Here is a 25016-nt window from a genome sequence, read left to right as displayed (position 1 = left end):
AGTCCTCCAATGGAAGTTTCCTATATGTTTATTAATTTGTAGAAGAGGATACCCATAAAGATAAGCATGATAGCTTTATTATGTTATTTCACTATGGCTGTTTCAGTGCCAAAGAAAATACTTCTTAGAAATTGCAATTTTACATAATCATAATATCTGACTACATATGTATAATTTCAATAATTTTTAACTACGTAGAAAGTGGGGAAATTAATTTGGATAGTAAAAGTGAATTAAAGAGTATTTTTAAAAGAAATACAACTTAATTATTTCCAACTATTCAAAGTAGGTTACCAAGATTCAATTTATCACCTTTTAAAACACAGTCCTTCAGAATAAACAACATAGAATTCTAATTAATGTATAATTTTATGTAAATTGGCCCCTGTAGAGTCCTTAAGGATGCTTGAAAAGTTTGCTTACAAGTATTTTACACATTTGTTTATTTATTCAACAGATATTCCTATGATTGATATATATATATACATATATATATAACTATATACCAGATACTAAGAAAAAGGAAACAATTCTTGCCTTCAAGTCATTTTCTCCTTCAATGTTATTTTGAAGATACATTCTATTATGAAAATAGTCTTATTTGTTATATATAACAAGGATCAATGAGAAAACCCAGAAATTAAAAGATCCAATAAGCTGGACAGAGGATGAACAGCTTTTTTTAAGGGAACTAATTGTATATTGTTAATGTTTCTACTATATGTCATACTTTTATTTCTTAAAACTGAGACATAGGACTAGAATAGTTTCCATAATAAGCAGATTCCAAATGTAAGAGGACATTGGCTACTAAATATGTTATATTTGAAATTTTGGATTTAGAGTAGGAGATTTCAAATTCATGTCCCTATAACACTTAACCAGTTAAGAGCCTTGGAGAAGTCATTAATCTCTCTGAGCACATTTTCTTATCCAAAAATGCATATAATAAAACTTGCACAATCTACCTCCCAGGGTTATTGTGAGGAAAAGTGCTTTTTAAACCATAAAGCACTTTATAAATGTAAGCTTTTTTGGGGGGGAATAAAAGAAATATAGACATTTGAAAAGAATAGTATTATATTTTATGCAGAATAATATATTGTTATTTTCTGGTTATTTGAAAAGTGGATTGTAAATTCTTCGTATTTTCATTGAAACAGATTTGAGTCTGACCCATGAATTGTTTTTAACCCATGTACCCCAGTGAATTCCAGATGTGAGCAACTTTCCTGGATACTGATGAACACCATTAAGATTTGCTAAGCCACATTGACTAAACCACCAACCCGTCTTATTATTAAAGTGACTACAACTCTTGACTGACTGACTATCAATCATGCATGTTGGACGGCATCCATCATTATCAACATCAGAGGTGCTGAAAGCCATTGCATTTTGATTATCTTCTTTTCTGAAACCACGGAATGCATCACCTGGATAAAACAGACTGACAATGATTAAACATGAAACCATTTCTCATAAATATAATTGAATATTTTCAACCTACTTTGCCATTGAAATTTCATGAATACTTTAAAGGCAAAAATTATATAAAACTACAGTTTAATCCTTAATGATCACAATAAGTACTTCATATATCAGTATCTATTCAGGAGACATTATACACTAGAATTTTTAGGCCCTTCAAGCATCTTCTCAAATTGTGCATCTAGCCAGCTCTAAAAGTCAAAGTTAAGAAGGTGGTAGACAGGTTTAGACTATGTAAATATTAAATCAGATAATGTGAGGCCAAAAGTAGCATATATGAATTTGCTAATATTCTACAGAGAACTCTTTTTTTTCAAAAACCAAATCAATCAATCACTAATAGCTATTATTGACTATGTACAAAATAAAATTAAAATTACCACATTTTTCACTTCATCTAGCTATGGCAAATTGATTATAGATAAAAGGAAAACATTTATCTTAAACACTTTTATTCTTAAACCTTCTTACCTATACCCTTTATTCCTAGCCTTACTAATCTTCTCTAGAATTTGTCTATATGGATCTTTTACCATGCTCTCATCTTCATTCTGAATTTACTGGGTCTTTCCTTATATCTCCAGATAGGCTCATTACTCAACTATCCTAAAAATACATGCATACATAATGAATATAGGTGAACATACTTCCATTCACACCACTATTCCTCAAATTATTCTCCTATATTTCTAACTTCCTGACACCATTTCTTTTATCTTTACAATTTTACTTCTCTCCCTTAGGGCTCTATTGATAATGTTGCAAAGGTCATTAGTGATTTTTTTCTTTGTTTCCCTTTTTATTTCCTGTTACCTTTTATTTTTACATCACAATTACTTCCCCTTTAACCACACACACCCACTAGTACTGCACCCTCTCTTATAACAAAGAAAAACATTTATGAAAATCAACTAATACAGTGACTATATATGACAATATATAACACATTTCATATCTGAAAGACTCCATCTTTCTACAAAAGATGGAAGTTGAGTCTTTTCAACAGCTGTCTGTGACAAAGATGCGTTATTACAAATAATAAATTAATTACTTTTCATTGTCAGTTTTGTTTACATTATTGTAACTATCACCAATATTATTAGTATTATCATCTGGGTTCTGTTTAATTTGTTCTGCCTCAGTTCATACAAGTCTTATAATATTTCTCTCAAGTTTTCATACTTATTGTTTCTTATTACACAATAATTTTGTATTGCAGACACATATGATATAACAAAGTTATTCCCCAATTCCAATGATCTTTCATTGCCAAATAGTCTTTACTTGGCAACCCTCCTTGATCTATTACCAGAATTTAGCGATATTGATTAGCCTATGCTTCTCAATGTCTCTCATAGTTATACTGTGTTATGGAAGTGTTGAAGTGTCTGAGGTCACATTTGAACTCAGGTCCTAAGGGCTGGTGCTCTATCCACTGCGCCATCTAGCTGCCCCTCACAATTTGTTCTTGATATATTTTTGCGAGAATCAAGTGGGATAATCCACATAAAAGCACTTTGAAAACTGTAAGACATACAAAATGAAAATAATAGAATCAAGAAATTTAGAAAACAAAATACTGTCCAAGTTTCTCATTTCTAACACATTCTATCACTAGCAATCGAAAAGTCTATGATAATTAATACTATTTAACAGCATATCAACATTGTTAAAATTTTCTTAACTGTTAAATGATATATTTTCATTTACTGGCATAATTTTAAGGAGGAAATTTTACCTGCATTTCCTGAATAACGTCCTAAGTGTATCTTAAAAAAGTTTGTTTCATCTTCTATCCAAAAGTTTTCGTATGATGCATAAGCATATGTTTCATCTTCAGATTCCAGTGTCACAAGCAGCAGAAAGCTGGTGTTTTTTTGATTTACAATATAAAATATTTTCTTTAATCCTAGCCAAAATTCTCCTGTAAAGAGAAAATGTTAGTTTAAAATTATAGAAAACAAAAATTAACTTTTGGGTTTTTTTTACCACAGTATATCTCAACTGCTAGAAGCTAAGATGTTTTATGTGGAAAAGTTAATAAAGAAAAAGGAATCTTTGCCCAAGTGTTAATTTTTAGTTTAAAATGTCAATATAATTATTAACCTTTTACTTAACTTAGCTATAAATATACATATGTATTTGAATATACATGACTTTCTTGAAAGCAGCCAAGAGAATTAAAAACTTATTTGTAAAATATATTTGAGAAAGGTGGTAGAAGATTATGAGCTGTAATTTCCTCATGAAACAAACAAAAAAGAAAAACAGTGGAGGATAAAGCTGGTATATAAGATTAGTGAGAGAATAAACTAAGCAAATAAACTAAAATAAACTAAGCTTTCCCAAAGACATTTTTTAAAAGAGAAAAAGGATAACAAATGAAATAGAAATGGGAAAGATATTTATAACACCTTTTTTTACCATCAAGGACAAGAGAACCACCGCACCAGAACTTTAAAATCCCTATATGTATAGAAGAGATAAAAATCTCACTTTAAGAGAGAATAGTGGAAAAGTACTTGGATCTGACCAAGTTTATGTAGAGCTAATTCATACTAGAGATGTCACAATTTTAAGGACATTTAGGAATATATTTAGGATACAAAGTATCCAAAGGAGAGCAAGACACTGAAGCACTGGAAAAAATTCTCACATCTTATTAACACCCAAAAAAAGTCAATAGGGTAATATCAGCAATGAGAAACCCAGCCTTCTTTCCCAAATGATGAAAAATTTTATGACAATAATTTACACATACATAAGAGCATTCATATTTATGGTGTTCAGAGGGAAGAGGCAGACATTTAGAAGCAATATTCCTTGGCAAACCATATCATCCCCATACAATTTACAGAAAGATTTAAAGAATACAATATTCCACTGTGATTATTGCTGATTATCATTTTTTTTAAAATCTGACTTCGTACACTCAATTCTTTTAAGGTGTCTCCCAAGCATAAATAAAATTATTCAAGAATCCATGAAATATAGACCAGAAAGAACCTTGTTTGAATATTTTATTGTCATTAATATCAGAAAATTAACTAAACAAGGAAACAGTTATCAAAGGACTTAAAACTCTGTTGTGGAAAAGATCCAGGAAATAATTGAAATTAAAGAAAAATTCCTTGTTATAGTGAAGTCCTCTAGATGCTCCTGTTTGCAGATGACATCAAGCCCTAAACACTAGAATGTCTACTGTCCAAATTTATGATATATATTTAAATGGACAACATACTATCAATTGATATATCAATTTTCTATCAATTGATATATCTTAATCAACCTTACAGATGAATAATATGATTCCAAAATCATAAAGAAGGAAAAGAGTAGGTTAGACTAAGTTAGGGAAACTATCACACAGGTCTGCTGGAAGTAAGAAATGAAATAATAAAAGAAAAGCACTTGAAAAAATTATAAAGTACTATATAGATTCCCAGCTATTTTGTCCTCATTATTATTATTATCAATATTAACAACAAAGTTCATTGGGAACATGACCTATGTCAACAAAATTCTGACCAAGAGAATCATTTTCTCTAGAAGGGACCAAAAAATGATCAATAATAAAATAAATTTGAACCTAAAAGATCACCAAATCCATCCAGATAATCACACCACAGCCTTTGGAAATCAATTACTCCATTGATCCTTTTCTGTATCATGGTCCATCCACCACCTCTATAATCCATGTCACACATTACCTATAATAAAAACATTTTAGAAAAGTTTAGCATTTATCGTTGCACTATACTTTTTTCCATATTCATGTTTTAAAAACTCACTTTTAATTGAAATTTATTTTTTCAAAAAACTGGAAACTGAGTGAATGCCCATCAGTTGGAGAATGGCTGAATAAATTATGGTATGAAGTATGGTATGAACATTTATGCAATATTATTGTTTTGTAAGAAACGATCAGTAGGATGACTTCAGAGAGGTCTAGAAAGACTTACATGAACTATTGCTAAGTGAAATGAGCAGAACTAGAGATCATTGTACATGGCAACAAGTTTATACAATGATCAATGCTGATGGGCATAGCTCTTCAATGTGAGATGATCAAGGCCAGATGATCTTGTGGTGAAGAGAGCCGTCTACACCCAGAGAGAAGACTGTGGGAACTGAGTATGTATCACAACATAGCATTTTCACTCTTTTTTTTATTATTATAACTTTTTTATTGACAGAACATATGCATGGGCAATTTTTTACAACATTATTCTTTGCACTCACTTCTGTTCTGACTTTCCCTTCCCTCCCTCCACCCCTTCCCCTAGATGGCAGGTAGTCTTATACATGTTAAATATGTTATAATATATCCTAGATACAATATATATGCATTTTCTCTCTTTTTGTTATTTTTTGCTTTCATTTTGTTTTCTTTCTCATTTTTTTCTTTTTAATCTGATTTTTTGTGCAGCAAGATAATTGTATAAATATGTATACATATATTGGATTTAACATATATTTTAACATATTCAATATATATTGGATCACTTGCTATTTGGGGAGGGGCCAGGGGAAGGGAGGAAAAATTGGAACAACAAGGTTTTACAAGGGTCAATGTTGAAAAATTATCCATGCATATGTTTTGAAAATAAATAAAAATTTAAAAGACATTTATTTTTTTCTCTAAACAATTTAATATATTTGTACAATAGTAGGAAATTGTTTTTATAACATATTTTTATAAATAATATATTTCATGGAAACTTACAATATAATTAAAAACTTATTAAAAGTCATAATACCAACCTGCACCTGTATATTTTATAATTTTTCTTAGTAATACAAAACTTATTTTATTTTTTATTCAAATCAGACTACCTAAATTCAGGCACTTGACCAACATTTATCAAAAGCTTACTATGTAACCAGAAGATCATTATACACTTCAACAATGATACTGTAAGAGGATGTATTCTGATGGAAGTGGATATCTTCAACATAGAGAAGAGCTAATCCAATTCCAATTGATTAATGATGGACAGAATCAGCTACATCCAGAAAAGGAACACTGGGAAATGAGTGTAAACTGTTATTTTTACCTTCTGAATCCAATTCTTCCTGTGCAACAAGAAATTTGGTTCTACACACATATATTGTATCTAGAATATATTGTAATATATTTAACATGTATAAGACTGCCTGCCATCTAGGGGAGGGGGTTGGGGGAGGAAGGGAAAAAATCTGAACAGAAGTAAGTGCAAGGGATAATGTTATAAAAAATTACCCATGCATATGTACTGTCATAAAAAAAAGTTATAATTATAAAATAAAATAAAAATTAAATTTAAAAAAAAAGCTTACTATGTGCATGGTACCTTTAAGAACTGGGGATACAAAAAAAGGAAAAATACATCTTGATTTTAATGAGGTCATATTCTAATGGGGAAAATGAGAAAAAATATAATGCCAAATTGTTTAATTTCAAAAAACATTTGAGATCATATGGAAGGAAAATAAAATTATTTTTCTTTAGTTAATCCTAGGCCAGTGCTTACCATGTTATATTTTCATATCAATAAATGTTCATTATTGCTGTTATGACAACATAAGATCTTGAACCACATATCTTAACTCTAACACAGCAACCATGGCCACTGAAACTAAAATTGTAAAACTTCTTAATTAAAAAAAAAAAAGTTCAGCTTGTGTTTTAAGCATCACAAAGCGCCAGAACTCCAGAAACTAACAGAACTAAAAGCAGAATTATTATAGATTTATTCAGAAATTATTTACAAACTATATTATAAAAATATTGAATTAGAATTCTGAATCTGCCTGCTTATTTTAAGAAACAATATAGTGGAGCACCAACCTTGGAAACAATAGGGCCTGGATTCTATTCCCTCCCCTAACACTTACTATGACTCAATGCAAAGAACTTAATTTTCCAGTACTCCTGGCATCTGTCAAAGACTATAAGTTTAAAAGAAGTTATCAATGTATACTGTTAGAGGAAATTCCTTACCAGAGCTCCCTATACCAGTAAAATCACAAGTTCAGTTTCTATGCTTCTCCTCTATCTTATGCAACATGTAAAAGAGTCTTACCTCAAAAGGGTAACTGGAGCCTTCAGGGTGTATTATGTACAAACCACTTGGAGTTTTTGTTACAGTGCCAATTGTATCTTTAATATCAGTGCAATCCAAACCTGCAGAACAATCAAAAACAGTTCTAATTTGGCATTTTTAGAAATATATCTCTTAGCACATTAAAATGAACAAATGAGAATTAAGAATTTATGTAGCAATTTATTTTCAGGAAAATTATAACTTTTAATCATTGACAATAAAAATATCTCAATTCTAAAAATCAGGAAAAGACAAAAACAAGGAGAAGAAGAAAATCTTACTTTGAAAATGTTTTTTAATAGATAATAATTACTACAAAATGTTTCTTCTATTCACTAAGGACAGCAAGAGATGTGAATTTCTTGCTCCTAAGATGGTCATATTGATTTAAATGATTATTGATCTTTACTTCAAATTTTTCCTAAACCATGTCTCTTCTCTCCCTTCCCTCAATTTTGAAAAAAAAAAAATAAAAGATTTATCTCAATTTACTTTCTATTTCTTCAAGCTTCCCCAAACTACTTCAAGCTTCCCCAAACTATACCTCATAGGATTGTCAATGTAAGTAGCAATAGACAAATGGATCTGAAGTGACTCTTTCTCTTTTTCTGATCAGAGAAACAGATTAATCAAATATTTCTTAAGCGCCAATCATATGCTAGGTGCTGGGGGTTCAAATACAGCACAGCTTAATCATCCTATTTACTGATATAAATATTTGAAAAAGAGTTTGATGTTATATTTCAGTACAAATAAAAATAATTATCAGAGAAATTCAAAGTTTGTAAAGGGGGTAAAGCCCATTAGGTTCAAACTATAAGGGTATGATAAAGCTTACTTAACAAGAAGAAAAGCTAGCACCCAAGCTAATTATTCTCACTGAAGTCAGATGCTAGAAGCAAAGAGAAAATGGGGGGATTAGTAGTAGAGACTGCCAAATAGTAATAAATCCAGCCAAACAATTGCCTCATGAGACCAAGATGGGGGAAACCTGCAGATGTAGCACAGTCACTAAGACACACAGAAAATGTTTAAAGTGTGTCACTGGTCCATGAATGTATCAAAGCCACATATGTTTCCTAAATTACATGCCATTCTAATTGGCAAACCTAATTATATGTGTTCCTCTATATGACTTTCTGAATATGCCCTAGACATACATTCCCTACATGTGCAATTCTCTACTGTTCCCCATGTGTGTTTATACTTCCACTCTTCATATTGTATATGCATTTGAGGAAGAATGTCCACAAGACAAAGCAATTATTTGCTCTACTGATGCTTTTTCATTGATACTTTTATTGTTTTATTATTATTATTATTATTATACTAATATTATTTTATTATTCATTAACTGTTCTTCCTTGGAAGTAATTCTCTAGTATTTGAAATGTGTCCCCTAGCTGACTATAAAAGTTTATGGGCTATGATTTTCAGTGAATAAAGACACAAAGAGTCCCTTAAATCTGGAGTAGCCTTGTATGGGAAATCCATGCGTAATGTGTTAGGTATGTCCCCAGATGCTAGATAATTTTCAAAAATTTGAGAGGTTCCAATGTATTTTAGAATTAAGTAAGTAGATTAACTACTCTTCATATTTATTCAGCTCTTTTTCTCAAACCTTTAGAGTTAATGACTTTTTGATAGATTTTGTACTAGAAAATGACTTGAAAAGTCATCTTATAAAACCTCCTCATTTTATAGAAAACAATGTATATAGATTTGCCTGTAGTCATATAAGTTCTAGGTTATAGGATCAGAATGTGAATTCAGATTCCCTAATTCCAAATATATCTGTTTTTCATCTCATCATGCCTATTCTTTCAAATTTGAAACATTTCAGGCATCAGAAATTCTGCTGCAAACTTTCTATCCCTTTTGAAGATACTTATCAAAAATAATGTATATCTAGAATATTTGGGGGAAATATAACTATACTCTAGTCAAGTTCAAAGTACTTTTACAAAGTCACAGCTTTCAAAACATTACCAAAAATAGTATATAGATATAGATAGTATATGCATATGTGTATGTATGTGTGTATAAATATACATAAATATAAATATTCATACACACATACATATACAAACATAAAGTCTACAATGTAATTTACTTTATGCCAGGTATTACTCTCTCAAACGCTATTTTGCAATAAGGATCTGGTAGTACTCTTCTAAAAATAAAGAAATGCTATTGTTGCATCCATGACACTTCTAATACATAAAAAGGCTATGAAATGGAAGAAAAGGCAAAGTTCATACCATGTGCCTGAACTGGTCTATGGGGAAAGGGATCCAGATATTTTCTGAAAACTTCTGTATTTAAAAGAAGGATTCTATTCATAAGTTCATTCACCTACATAAGCAAAAAAAAAAAAAAAAAAAAAAAAAAAGGGGAAAAAATGGATTTAAGTAAATGTATGTTTGAATACACTTCTGATACTTCTTAAGTTAAGATTCTTGTGCCTCTATTATACAGGCTGTAAAGAGTTGAATTTCTGTACTTATAAGTCCATACTACAGGACTGCATACCTACTTTGTGAAAAATTAAAGTTTTAATTTTATTTCAAGCAATGATAATTGTTAACCCCAGCCAATAAAAAAGTGTATATGTTATATCCAATAAAGAAATTAAATCAATACCTGATTAGATAGATAATCCAAAGAAGCTTGTTGTTCATCCATCATGTTTCTGAGTAGTTTTTTGGTGCTCCTTGTATAGGAAACAATGGAACTCTGCAAATTCCCTTAAATCATGATAAAATCCTTGAGGTATTTATTATTGCTGTACAAAACTACTAAACTGAAAAGAAAAATCTTGTATTTCATGAGTTTTGGCTAAGTATGAGATTAGTAAAAACCTTGATTAACTCAAATATTTAGAAAACTGTGCTTAGGATAATTATTGTTTTCCTTAATATTTTTTATTTTATCACTTATTAAAAAACATTTCTAAAATGTATTAGTTTTTGATGCCTTTGTAAGTATGGTATACTTCAACAAACTGACTTAAATCAAATTCACCTCTTAAGTCATATTATTTAGAAGTAAATCCAAAAGATGGAAGAGATATCAAATCCCATTATATATGTATATATACACATATAGAAGTAGAAAATTGGTCTGAATTTATACCAAGACTGGAAAAGACCTTGGAAGTTGTTTTGTTGCCTTTAATACTATTATTAAGCGTTTCTATCTAAATTTCCCTTCTTTCTCAAAAAAGTAGATAGAAATTCTTATTATTCAAAAGCTTTAGATAACTAGATTCTAAAAACTGTTGAGGTTTGTGCTGTATTGGAAAGTCAATGAGTCAACAAGAATTTAAGTGTTTACTATGTGCCATCTATTGAGCTAAAAACTGGAGATACAAGAAGTATTGTTTTGGAAGTTGGACTTGGGTCTGAGTATCAACTGTGCCACTTAGTAGCTGAGTGACCTTGAAGAAGTCACAGCAATCTTGAGTCTGTTTCATGATATGTACAATAAGAATAGTAATGTCTTCCTCCCCTGCATGTTTTACAAAGTTACTGTGAAACTCAAATGAGATAAAATATTTTTTAAAAACAGTGAAAAGTAGAAAGTACTGTATAAATGTGAGTTATCATTGCTGCTAAACTTTATTTTTAATAATTTCTCTTCGTAGAATCTAATCTAGCTAATATCTTGTCAAAGCATGAATCAATTCAACAAAATCTTCGAAAAATGGTTTTTCAAACTCTCCTTGAAAACAATCTAATTAATAGAGAAAAAGAATACATAGCATTTATATAAATACTACTTTATAGTTCACAAAATGCTCTACATTCTTCACTTCATTTGAGTCACCAGTGAGATAAAACTGCAGGTATTAAGAAACAGACTCAAAGAAGCCATATAACTAGCAAATATCAGAGGTGATAGGAAGCCACTGGAGATAACTGATTAAGAGAAGTGGTTAGGACATGGTGAGACCTGAACTTTAGAAAGATTAGTTTAAGAGCTAACTAGGTAATATAATAGTGGAGTGAGTCAGAGCAGGAAAACCAATCAGAAGACAATTTCAGTAGTCTATATGTGAGGTGATAAGAGCTTGTACCAGGATTTTGGCAGTGTCAGAGCAGAGAAGGGGACATATATGAGAATGCTTTTAAAATAGAAACCACAGAAGTTGCTAGAGACTGGATATGGAGGGTGAAGAGAGTATAATATAAAGGGTGCAAAACTAGGTAACCAGGAGGTGGATGGAGTCTTCAATAGTAGTAAGAAAAATAGGGAAGGGCAGGGAAAGAAGCCAAATATAAATTGTTCCACTGAGGATCACAATTCCACAAAGCAGGACTAAAAAGAGAAAGCTCAACTTTTCATATTTCTATAACATATATCTATAACAGCCAACTAAGAAATAATCTCATATTGCAGATGGTAAATGAATATTTGCTTATATGATTTTTTTCCTGTCACATACTTGTTCATTATATAACTAGGAAGAATTTTATCTGCTCAAAAGATTGGGAATAAGCAGACTGCCTTTTATGAATTTACATAATATCAAATCTCTACCACCTTCTATAACTAGTCATTGCAGTTCCCAGAATTTAATTGATATCTGACAACAGCTAAAACAGGCAGCCAAGATGTAGGTAAAACTACCCAAAATTAACCTATAAACAGAAACAATTTTTTCCATTCACGAAATTTAAAAATTCAATGATTTATTGATGCTATTTTCAAAGATTACTTACTACACAGGAAATATTTCTCTTCTCGTGTAATTTTAGTTTGAATTACACATGATTCACCACAATTTTCCTTGTGTACAGTATCATTAGGGTTACTTTTGCTTCCTTTATTGGATAATTCTTCAAGAATATTAATCGCTGAAGAATCCTATCATATCAATAGAGAAGTAAAGGAGAAATAAAGAAAAATAAAATATATTATATAGTAATTATATAGGAGGGGAAGCATGAGGAAATAAGGCAACCTTGGATTCAGGAAGGTTTAGGTTTAAATCCAAATCAAATATAGGCACATATAGTGTACATACAAAAACTGAATAACCATAGGTCAGTAGTCTGTAAGTAGACTTACATTCTAAGAGAGTTGTCTGAGACATGGAGAGGCTAAGTCAGTAGTCAGCCTCTCCATGCCTCAGACAACTCTCTTAGACTGTAAGTTAGAGATGAGTTGCTCATTGGCATCATTACAGAGATGATCTTTATCACAGAAAAGGTTTCCATAATGAGTGTTCCCACACCACTCTCTTGTGATCTGGATCAAATTAGACAAATATATTAAATATTTAACATACTTTCAAATTCATTTTCCTTAAGAGAATTTTCAAATTTATTATATACAAATATTATACACACACACAAATACATATAAATGTTCTCTTGAATATTCTGACCTTTTAGTTTATCAATTTCCTAAATTTCTGTAAACTCTCTCTTCACTCTACCTCAGCAACATACAAGGATGTCCATCTCTATAATCTTTGTTCTACAAAAGATATAAAATTTTTACTTTCCTCTCTTCAATCACAATTTCCTATTTTTACTCTTTCCATCTCATTTTCCCTAAACCTATACCCACTTCTCTCTCCAAATCCCAACTCTGGTTAAATGCCACTATTTGCTGACTTTGCCCCTCTGGAAAAAAAAATGCAACTGTAGGACTATGCTCACTATTTTGTCATCTACATTTAATTAGAAAGACAATATGATATGATGTCAGAAAGGCCTGGGTTCAAATTCTGCCCTTGATAAAAGTCAACTTAATCCAGGGCAAATCATTCAATCTCTCACTACCTTAGACACTGAGAAATAGCTGAAGGACAAAGGAATAAAGCACTTGGCCTGGAGTTAGAAAGTTTAAATATGGTCTCAGACACTAGTATGAGCCTGGCAGGTCACGAAATCTTTGTCCCAGTTTCCTCAATTGTAAAATGAAGATAATAGCAGTACCTATCTCACTTTACCTTTTGTAAAACAATAACAACAACTTAGCAGGTGCTTATGGTCTTTTCTTCAGGCAGATTTTTTACTACAAATTGTAGACAAGGTTCTGCTTTTCATTGGTAAAGCTTTTCCTTACTCACAGTTTCTTATACCAGTCAAATCATAGGTTTTATGCAAAAAAAAAATCTCTCCTAGACCCTTGCTGATATATGGAACTTTTATTCTTCCTTGATTGTCTCTAGATCATATTCTCCACAATGACTTTTTGTTTTGTCATTTCACTTATGTTCAACTCTTTGTGACAACACATGAAGTTTTCTTGGCAAAGACACTGAAATGACTCAGCATTTCCTTCTCCAGATCATTTTACAGATGAGGAAACTGAGGCAAACTTACCAAGGGTCACTTAGCTAGAAAAAGTCTGAGACCAGATTTGAACTCTGATCTGCAGGCTCTGTCTTCTATCCACAGCACTCCCTCTCTAAAGGCTTCCTCTGTTCCAAGTCATTTCATCTCCAAACCACTTCTATTACTCTCTTTCCCTCCTTGCAGAGAACATCATCACCTATTTTTCTAAGAAAATAAAGACATCTACTGAGAACTCCTTTTTCTCTCTCTCCTCTGCTCCCTACCATTTCACATCTGGAAATCCTTCTCTATCTTCTCCCAGCTTCTTTTTCTTTCTTTCGGTTTCTAATGAAGTAAAACTTCTTGCTAACCCTTCTATTAAGTATTCTTGATCTCTTCTAGATTTTCTCATTCACAATTCTTTCTTTCATTCTCAATCTCTACTCATTTTCTCCTTTAACGTTTAATAAGGTGTTTAATAAACGCTTGTTGATCCATTCGTTGAATGCCAGAAATATGCCTGTCTCCTTCATCCTTAAAAATCTTTCTTTTGACCTTGTCATCCATTCTCTCAAATTATTTTCCTATATTTCTTCTTTTACACAAACTTCTAGAAATGGTCCTTTAAACTTACCACTCCTTTTTTTCTTCTCAATCTCACCTGTATTCCAACTCAATCACTTCTCTAAAACTACTCTGTCTCCAAGGTGAAGAATAATCTCTTAATCGATAAATCCCCTTTTCTTTATCCAAACCTCATTCTCCTTGACCTCTCTAAAGATTATGATTCCATCAACCACACACTGCTCCTGGATGTTCTTTCTTTGCCTCTCTGCCATGACTGTCTCTTCTTTCAGTTACCTGTCCACTTACTTTCTAACCATTCCTTTTTCAAAGTTTCATGGCAACCAGGTGGCACTGATATTACTCAACAGGAAGTATCTGTTGTTGGATTCCATTATAAGCAGAAATGCTAAGTAAATGTCAAGTTCTCTATGGTCCTTAGAGAATAAATGACATTCCATTCTTCACCATCACCTCTCTTTAGATGACCAAACCATAAATTAATTGAGATGCATTCATTAAGTGCTTACTATGTGCCAAGCAGAGTGCTAATGTGGATACAAACAGTAAACAAGAAGATTTTGCTCTCAAGAAGTTGAAATTCTAATTGGGAGAGACAAAAGATAAACATTCAGGTGCAGTATGGAGGGAAAGGCACAATGACCCTAAGTGTACAGTGGCAGGATAGGAGGAAAATCTTAAATCCTTAATCAGCAAGGCAGATGGAAATGCCTGTGCCTCAGAAGCTATTGCATCAGAGCAAATGATCAGGCCCTGTGGAAGGAAAGCTATAATGGCAGAATAGTTTGTGGTCCTTACGGCTCAATCACAGGGTAGCTATTAAGATCCAGTGGTCCTCCATCTTACAGAATCATAGTTGGTGACTCTCAAGGTTCACTGCAAGGATATGAGTAGCTCAAAGTATGGGGAGGATTACGGGCACTTTGGATTGCTCTGCAGGAGTGGGAATCAGGGTTTAAGATACAGAAATGGGAAATGAAAATGAATTAATGAATGAATTAATTGGTATTTAATTATGTAAAAATTGTTAAGAAATTAATTAGGTAATATGCTTTTATGGAGTGTATTTCTGAAAATTAATCCTTCTCAAGGAAATACATTCTGATGGACAGAAGATAAAGTTTCTAGTCCTCAACTACTTATTTGCTAGATAACCAGAAGATGGCACTATGGACCAAGGTTTTGCCATATAAGGAAGGTAGTAGCCCTTCATCCTTTGGAATTGGGGAGGGGGGGGGAGAGCTAAGAGGAGTAGTCCTAGGGCTAGGGTCCGTAACCATGGATAGATTTCTAGGATTCTAGGAATTTGAATAGGGAAGAAATTGCATCTTTATTTCAGCAAAATTGACTTCCTATGCATCTTATTTAAGGCATTTTTTCAAAAATTATTCTGAGAAGAGAACATACTGACAATTTCACAACACACAAAAAGTTTAAAAAAACAAACAAACCCTGCTCTATAGTATAGACACATCTCCCAGACCACATCTTTCTCCTTTCATTGGAAGATTTAAGGAATATGACTTTCCTTTAGTGTAAGCTTTGCCTTTGGAGGCCAAAAGTTTCACCAAAAAGTCTAACACTGTAAGCCATCTGAATCTTAGTGATTTATCACTTCATAGGAAATGAAAAATGGTCTTAAGCCATATGGTTGGTCTATCTTTGCTAGTTAGGTACTTTAATTTATAAGTTTTTTTCCTAAAATCAAAAGTATAGGATTTTCTCTCATTCGGTTTAGCTTCCTTTTAGGGAATAAGAGGAAAAAATTAAGAGAAGGTTTATTCTCTCTATTTACCTCTGTCCACAAGCTATTCACAGACTTCCTCTATTGTAATCACTATTGTAAACAATAGACAAGCATCATGGAAAAATTATGTTCAAAAATAGTTTTATATGAAATGCATAAGAATTTAGAAATAGCTTTAGGAAAGAGAAAACTTGCATAGAAATCTCACTTTAAGAAGTAGTTATTCTTTACTTTTTTGCAACATGGAAAGTTGCAAACTGATATAATGAGAATTTTAGAAAACTTAAAATAGGTGGCTATATAAATACAGCTTAAGCCCATGTGAAAAGCCTAAAAGAATTAAATTTTAAGGAAAAATTAAATTATTACTTTGTTACTTTTCAGCCAATTCACTTTAAAAATGAAAACTTCTGATATTGGAAGTTAATAAATTCATTTTACATGTGAAAAATGGAATTTAAAATATCAAGGAGCTCAAATAAATTTATACAAAATATAAAGTCTAAATTATCAGATATAGACATAGATATAGAAATAGATATAGATATAAATAGATATAGATAGATATATATAATAGGTATTTTTCTCCAGGGCTATTTTTCCTAACTTTCTAGAAAAAAATAAATATAATATTTAAAGTACAAAATACTCATTCAAATGAAGTCTATTTCTTACCCAAATATTCCATTAACTTAATTATTGCCATGAGACACATTTCAACCTCAGTCCTTCAATTGTTTTTTTAAAAATAAACTAAATTGATTTGGAAATTATTTTAAGACCATCAAATCTCCATATAAAGGATGATAGTCTAAACATAAAAATGCTAATAAAATTGCCATCAAATTTAATTTCAATATTTTATTAAAATAAACTAAATTACATAACTATTAATAGTAGAAGAAACTTTTGCAAATGTAGATTCTTCTGTGAAAATTGCTTAATCGGATTCTTCTTATTAAAAAATATAATTTACTTACCATGGTAGAAAATTGTATGCAATTACTTTGCACACTTTCTCCCCATATAAAAAAATATAAATTTAGGCATATTGATGAAGTTAGGCTTAGAGATACCATATTTTTCTTGAAGAAATGAAAACACTGCTTCAGATTCCAACTCTGGAAAAAACTGCAGTGCACAGATTCTTCAGTTAAAAGTTTTTGGAAGATGAACAACACAAATAGAAGCCAACACCCCAATTCTTTAGTTCCAGATTTTAAAACACCACTCATTTTTAAAACATAGGCATCTGATTTGGTGTTCAGGAATAACTACACAAAGTATAAAGTAGGTGATATATTAGAGTTTAATGGATCTGTTTAAGACATGTTACATAATATGTAATTCTATCCCTAACCCTCAAATAATTAGAATACACAGACTATTCTAAGTGAATAGAAAAGAATTCATCAGCTTTTGAAATCCAAATCTAAAAGAGTATAATAACATTAATTCTACCTGGCATTCTGAAAAAGATCATTTAGAACACTTAGAACTTTAACATAGGATTTTGCCCTTTAAGTCATTTTTAGATATGCTATGTAATTACATATAGATATATAGATATAGCTACCTATAGCTATACATGGTAGCTATTTTTATTAAAAATCAAAGCTTTCTAATAATGACTCAAAAATTAAAATATTTAGTAAGGAACTTCCTTCTAATGTCTATATGTCATAAGTATGCTTTTCTTACATTTGGGGGAAAATGCTTCTCTGATAACCTGCATCTATGGAAATTAATATGTTCATTATCGACCAGAAAAAAATTTTTTTTTATTTTCTGTAAGTGGAAAAAGTTCCAATTCAGTAGTGAATTTGATTAAATATTCTCTAAGGTCTTTCATACTCTTAGATTCTATGATTTTGTGAAATCATTTACTTATGTTCTACAGGCCTCAGTTTATTTGTAAAATGATGACTTGTAAGGTCTTTTTGATCTATAAATTCCATGATCCTGTGATCACACTAAAACCAGTTAAGTTTCATTCATTATACACAGAGTAAGGATAATCAGTTAATTTGATCAATCTTAGCACATAAATGATATAATTGAGATTTTTAATGTCTGTTTCATTTACATTAATATTAACCATATAAATTTCTTTATATTTCCTGTATAGATCAAGTCCATGTCAGAACTAGGCATCATCAGTGATTCAACAAATTACAATTATTTTAAGCAAATTACTCTGAACTCCCATCTACCTATATCTAACATCTCTTATTTGTATAGCATTTTACAGTGTGTATCTATTGCATATTAAACTATGAACACTTTCTAGATTATCATTAGGAAAATTCACCAAAGCAGGACAATTATTCAACAGTAAAAATGTGGCAATAGTCCTAGAAATCATTTGGTTAATATGTACACTATCAGAAATAATTCTTTTAGGTATAACTGTCTGGGCATAAATCTGAGTGTGCTTGAGGTGTACGTTTCTAAGAATAGCTGTCCACGTGGACAATAACAGCTCATCTTGGAGAACTAGGCAGTTGAGCTCAAATTCCAAAATTAGTCATAGACAAAAACAGATGGCCTAGGGAAATAACACAAAGACAAATTCCACAAAGTTAATTGTCAAATTAAATATTTAGGTGAAAAAAAAACAAACCAGTAAATAAATAAATAAATAAAATAAAAATATATATTTTTTTATTTCATGAAGTCATATCTGAAAAGTTTATATTGAACATTTTATTCTTGGGTATTTTATTGAATGTATATATGCAACTCTATAATTCAACATTTTAATACATGAATGATTTAATAGATTTAATCAATATGGTGATTCCCTACAAGAGCACAGATTCATGCTTTCTTATTATATATATATATATATATATATATATATATATATATACATATATATATATATATATATACACATATGTATGTATATATATATGTATTATCTATATATTTTTTTCTTATTTCTGAATAACTGTTATTCCTGTCTTCCCAGAAAACCTGACAGAGTATTCTGACAGTCTTCCTCTATATCTCTTAATATTACTTGAGTACTAGGGTGACAAATAATCTATTATTATTTTAAGGATAACCCATGAATCTCCACATAATAAAAATTCAGAATATAGGATATATTATATATATTATAATATAGGAAGAAGAAAGAATTGGTACAAAATTATCTACCTCCATCAAAATGTAGGCAACACTCTTCCCTTGTACACAGAAGATTTCTGGGTTAGAGTGAGCTCAAGTTTAAAGTATAAACCTAGTGAGACACAAATGTGGAAATTGTAGGTGGTCAGAAAGCTCTTGTCACTAGAAATTCCTTTGTGGAGTCCTCACCAATTTTCCTTAGGTAATGATAACTACTAACTATAGATCCAGAAAACAGATCTAGGAGAGATAATCTGAGGATTATTGGACTTCCTGAAAATTATGATGAAAAAAAGAGTCTAGACACTATTTTTCAGGAAATCATCAAAGAGAACTGCCCAGATGTTACAGAAACAGAGGGTAAAATAGACATTGAAATAATTCATAGATTACCTACTAAAAGAGATCTAAAAATCAAAACTCCAAGAAATATTGTGGCTAAATTCCAGAACTATCACACCAAGGAAAAAATACTACAAGCAGCTAGAAAAAAACAATTCAAATACAAAGGAGCCACAATAAGGATTATGCAGGATCTAGCAGCGTCCACATTAAAGGATTGAAGGGCCTGGAATCTGATATTCTGAAAGGCTAAGGAACTTGGTATGCAGCCAATAATAACTTACCCAGCCAAAAGGAGCATTTTTTTCTAGGGAAGAAGATAGACATTCAATGAAATAGGTGAATTCCATCTATTTCTGACAAAAAAACTGGAACTAAACAAAAAGTTTGAACTCCAAATATAGGACTCAAGAGAAACATAAAAAGGTAAAAAGAAATCTTGGGAACTATATTTCTGTTATGAGTGTATATATATATATATGACTTATAAGTATACATGTAAAGAATATATGTATAATTTGGTTTTACTGTTATAATATAAAAAAGAAGCTAGAGGTGGAAAGGAAATTGTACTAGAAAAAGGGAAAAGTAGAGATACTACATCTCACAGACAAAGGAAACATTATATCTGAGGGAAAAAGGGAGGGGGATGGACATAGTGTGTATCTTACTCTCATCAGAATTGGCTTAAAGAGAAAGATATTAGACATATTCAATTTATACAGAAACTTCTCCCACCTCATTAAAAAGTGGGAGGGGAAAAGTGAAAAGGGAAGGAGTAAGCTTAATATAAGGGAATACAGAAATTGTAAGGAAAAGGTTTAAGAAAAGGGGAGGGACTCTAAGGTGGGGAAGGGATCCTAAAGAGGGAGGGCTGTATGAAGCAAGTAGTGCTCACAAGTTTAATACTGGGGGGGGAGGGTAAGGGGGAAAGAAAGAGAAACGAATAAACTGGGGTTAATAAGATGGCAGGAAATACAGAATTAGTCATTTTAACATTAAATGTGAATAGAGTAAACTCCCGCATAAAGCAGAGGTAGACAGCAGACTGGATTAAAAGTCAGAATCCTACAATATGTTGTTTATAGGAAACACACTTGAAAAAGGGCTACACATACAGAGTAAAGGTAAAAGGCTAGAGCAGAATCTACTAAGCTTCAGGTGAAGTCAAAAAAAGCAAGGGTAGCCATGCTACTCTCAGATCAAACAAAAGTAAAAATTGATCTAATTAAAAGAGATAAGGAAGAGTACTATGTCTTGTTAAAGGATAACATAGATAATGAAGCAATATCAATAGTAAACATATATGTACCAAGTGGTGTAATATATAAATTCTTAAAGGAAAAGTTAAGAGATGCAAGAAGAAATAGACAGCAAAATTGTAATAGTGGGATATCTCAACCTTGTACTCTCAGAACTAGACAAATCAAACCACAAAATAAATAAGAAGTTAAAGAGGTAAATAGAATACTAGAAAAGTTAGGCATCATAGATCTTTGAAGAAAACCAAAAGTATACTTTCTTTTTCGCAGTTCATGGAACCTATACAAAAATTGCCCATATATTAGGACATAAAGACCTCAAATTCAAATGCAGAAAGGCAGAAATAATAAATGCATCCTTTTCAGATCATGATGCAATAAAAATTACATTCAATAAAAAGCCAGGGGAAAATAGACCAAAAAATAATTGGAAACTAAATCTCATCCTAAAGAATGATTGGGTTAAAACAGTAAATCATAGACACAATTAATAATTTCACCCAAGAAAATGACAATAATGAGATGTCATAACAAAATGTGTGGGATGCAGCCAAAGTGGTAATAAGGGGAAATTTTATATCTCTGGAGGCCCACTTGCATAAAATAGAGAGAGAAAATCAATGAATTGGGCTTGCAACTAAAAAAACTAGAAAAAGAGTAAATTAAAAACCCCTAATCAAACACTAAACTTGAAATTCTAAAAATAAAAGGAGAGATTAATAAAATTGAAAGTTAAAAAACTATTGAATTAATAAATAAAACTAAGAGTTTGTTCTATGAAAAAACAAACAAAATAGATAAAACCTTGATAAATTTGATTAGAAAAAGGAAAAAGGAAAATCAAATTATTAGTCTTAAAAATGAAAAGGGAGAACTTGCCACTGATGAACAGGAAATTAGAGCAATAATTAGGAGTTACTTTGCCAAACTTTATGCCAATAAATTTGATAACTTAAAAGAAATGGATGAAGACCTTCAAAAATATAGCTTGCCCAGATTAACAGAGGAAGAAACAAATTGGTTAAACAGTCAAATTTTAGAAAACAAATAGAACAAGTTATTAATCAACTCCCTAAGAAAAAAAATGCCCAGGACCAGATGGATTTACATGTGAATTCTACCAAACATTTAAATAACAATTAACTCCAATGCTATATAAACTACTTTAAAAAATAAGGATTGAAGGAGTCCTACCATATGACACAGATATGGTATTGATATAATTGATAAACCAGGTAGGTTGAAAACAAAGAAAGAAAATTATAGATCAATTTCCTAATGAATATCAATGTAAAAATCTTAAATAAAATATTAGCAAAAAGATTGCAGAGAATCATCCCCAGGATAATATACCATGACTAAGTAGGACTTATGCCAGGAAGCCACAAGGCTGGTTCAATATTAGGAAAACTATTAGCATAATTGACTATATCAATAACCAAATTTACAAATACCATATGATCATCTCAATAGATGCAGAAAAAGCATTTGATAAAATCCAACATCCATTCCTATTAAAAAACACTTGAAAGTATAGGAATAAATGGACTTTTCCTTAAAATAGTCAATAGCATCTACTTAAAACCATCAGTAAGCATCATATGTAATGGGGATAAACTGGAACCATTCCCAATGAGATCAGGAGTGAAACAAGGTTCCCCACTATCACCATTACTATTCAATATTGTATTAGAAATGCTAGCTTCGGCAATAAGAGTTGAGAAAGAGATTAAAAGAATTAGAGTAGGTAATGAAGAAACCAAACTATCACTCTTTGCAGATATAGAAAACCCCAGAGATTCTATTAAAAAGCTATTAGAAATAATCCACAACTTTAGCAAAGTTGCAGGATACAAAATAAACCCACATAAATCCTCAGCATTTTTATACATCACCAACAAAATCCAACAGCAAGAGATACAAAGAGAAATTCCATTTAAAATAGCTGCCGATAGTATAAAATATTTGGAAATCTATCTGCCAAAGGAAAGTCAGGAACTATATGAGCAAAACTACAAAACACTTTCCATACAAATTAAGTCAAATCTAAACAATTGGAAAAATATTAAGTACTCTTGGATAGGCTGAGCAAATATAATAAAGATGACAAAACTACCTAAACTAATCTATTTATTTGGTGCTATACCAATCAGACTCCAAAAAAAATTATGTTAATGACCTAGAAAAAAATCGCAAAATTCATATGGAAGAACAAAAGGTCAAGAATTTCAAGGAAATTAATGAAAAAAAATCAAATGATGATGGCCTAGCTGTACCATATCTAAAGCTATATTATAAAGAAGCAGTCACCAAAACCATTTGGTATTGGCTAAGAAACAGACTAGTTGATCAGTTGAATAGGTTAGATTTACAGGACAAAATAGTCAATAACTACAGCAATCTAGTGTTTGACAAACCCAAAGATCCCAACTTTGGGGATAAGAATTCATTATTTGACAAAAACTGCTGGGAAAACCAAAAATTAGTATGGCAGAAACTAGGCATGGATCCACACTTAACAGTGTACACCAAAATAAGATCAAAATGAGTTCATAATGTAGGCATAAAGAATGAGATTATAAATAAAATATAGGATAGTTTACCTCTCAGACTTGTGGAGGAAGAAGGAATTTGTGACCAGAGAAGAACTAAAGATCATTATTGATCACAAAATAGAAAATTTTGATTATATCAAATAAAAAAGCTTTCGTACAAACAAAACTAATGGAGACAAGATTAGAAGGGAAGCAATAAACTGGGAAAACATTTTTACAGTTGAAGGTTCTGATAAAGGCCTCATTTCCAAAATATATAGAGAATTGACTCTAATTTATAAAAAATCAAGTCATTCTCCAATTGATAAATAGTCAAAGGATATGAACAGACAATCTTCAGATGATGAAATTGAAGCAATTTCTACTCATATGAAAGGTTCCAAATTACTATTGATCAGAGAAATGCAAAATAAGACAACTCTGAGATACCACTACACACCTGTCAGATTGGCTAAGATTACAGGAAAAGATAATTACAAATGTTGGAGGGGATGCAGGAAAATTGGGACACTGAAGCATTGTTGGTGGAGTTGTGAACGGATCCAACCATTCTGGAGAGCAATTTGGAACTATGCTCAAAACATTATCAAACTGTGCATACCTTTTGATCCAGAAGTGTTACTACTGGGTTTAGATCCCAAAGAGATGTTAAAGAAGGGAAAGGGACCCATGTGTGCAAAAATGTTTGTGGCAGCCCTTTTCACAGTAGCTAGAAACTGGAAATTGAATGCATGCCCATCAATTGAAGAATGGCTGGGTAAATTGTGGTATATGAATGTTATGGAATATTATTGTTCTCTAAGAATTGACCAGCATGATGAATACAGCGAGGCTTGGAAAGACTTACATGAACTGATGCTAAGTAAAATGAACAGAACCAGAAGATCATTATACTCTGATGAGGATCAATTCTGATGGAAGTGGATATCTTCGTCAATGAGAAGATTCAATTCAGTTCCAATTGATCAATGATAAACAGAACCAGCTAAGCTCAGAGAAAGAACACTGGGAAATGAATGAGGATTGCTTATATTTTTGTTTTTCTTCCCAGGTTCTTTTTACCTTTCTAAATCCAATTTTTCTTATGCAATAAGAGAACTGTATAAATAGGTACACATATATTGTATTTAAGATATGCTTTAACATGTATGAAACTGTCTGCCATCTAGGAAAGGGAATGGAGGGAAGAAAGGGAAAAGTTGGAACAGAAGTGATTGCAAGTGACAATATTGAAAAATTACCCATGCATATGTTCTGTCAATAAAAAAGGTATAATAAAAAAAAATTAAAGGTAGGAAAGTTTCTTCTGGTTGGTAACTTACCATATAGGTTTATACTATCCACTGAATATCTATCCATATTTAATCAGTCTTGGTTATGATTTATAGTATAATTATACCCCTCCAAGTACTTACCAACCATCAATCAATGATTAATCAACTAACAAGCATTTATTAAACACCTCTTCTATACTAGGCACTGTTTTAAGTGCTGAGGACACAGATACAGTCACATATATACAC

General features: G+C 31.2%; 1 protein-coding gene across 2 annotated transcripts in view; it reads right to left on the bottom strand.

Moving 5' to 3' along the window:
- Positions 1-1062: 1062 nt before the first annotated feature.
- ANGPTL5 (angiopoietin like 5) overlaps positions 1063-25016 on the bottom strand; it is a 155830-nt gene continuing 131876 nt past the window's right edge. Inside the window, exons 1-9 of one of the 2 annotated variants that reach the window (XM_074304436.1) lie at positions 19365-19441; positions 17180-18747; positions 12302-12446; positions 10221-10324; positions 9839-9932; positions 7557-7657; positions 5081-5201; positions 3230-3415; positions 1063-1436 (exon numbers count right to left, since the gene is read on the bottom strand). In XM_074304436.1, coding sequence (XP_074160537.1) covers positions 1117-1436; positions 3230-3415; positions 5081-5201; positions 7557-7657; positions 9839-9932; positions 10221-10324; positions 12302-12446; positions 17180-17434 — 1326 coding nt within the window. In that variant the 5' untranslated portion in view covers positions 17435-18747; positions 19365-19441 and the 3' untranslated portion in view covers positions 1063-1116. Of the gene's footprint in view, positions 1437-3229; positions 3416-5080; positions 5202-7556; positions 7658-9838; positions 9933-10220; positions 10325-12301; positions 12447-17179; positions 18748-19364; positions 19442-25016 lie in introns of those variants that run through there. The other variant, XM_074304437.1, reaches the window with a different exon arrangement.

This window comes from Sminthopsis crassicaudata, chromosome 3 (assembly GCF_048593235.1).
Source record: "Sminthopsis crassicaudata isolate SCR6 chromosome 3, ASM4859323v1, whole genome shotgun sequence".
NCBI classification, from domain to species: Eukaryota; Metazoa; Chordata; class Mammalia; order Dasyuromorphia; family Dasyuridae; genus Sminthopsis; species Sminthopsis crassicaudata.
This window is presented reverse-complemented; position numbering and strand designations above follow the sequence as displayed.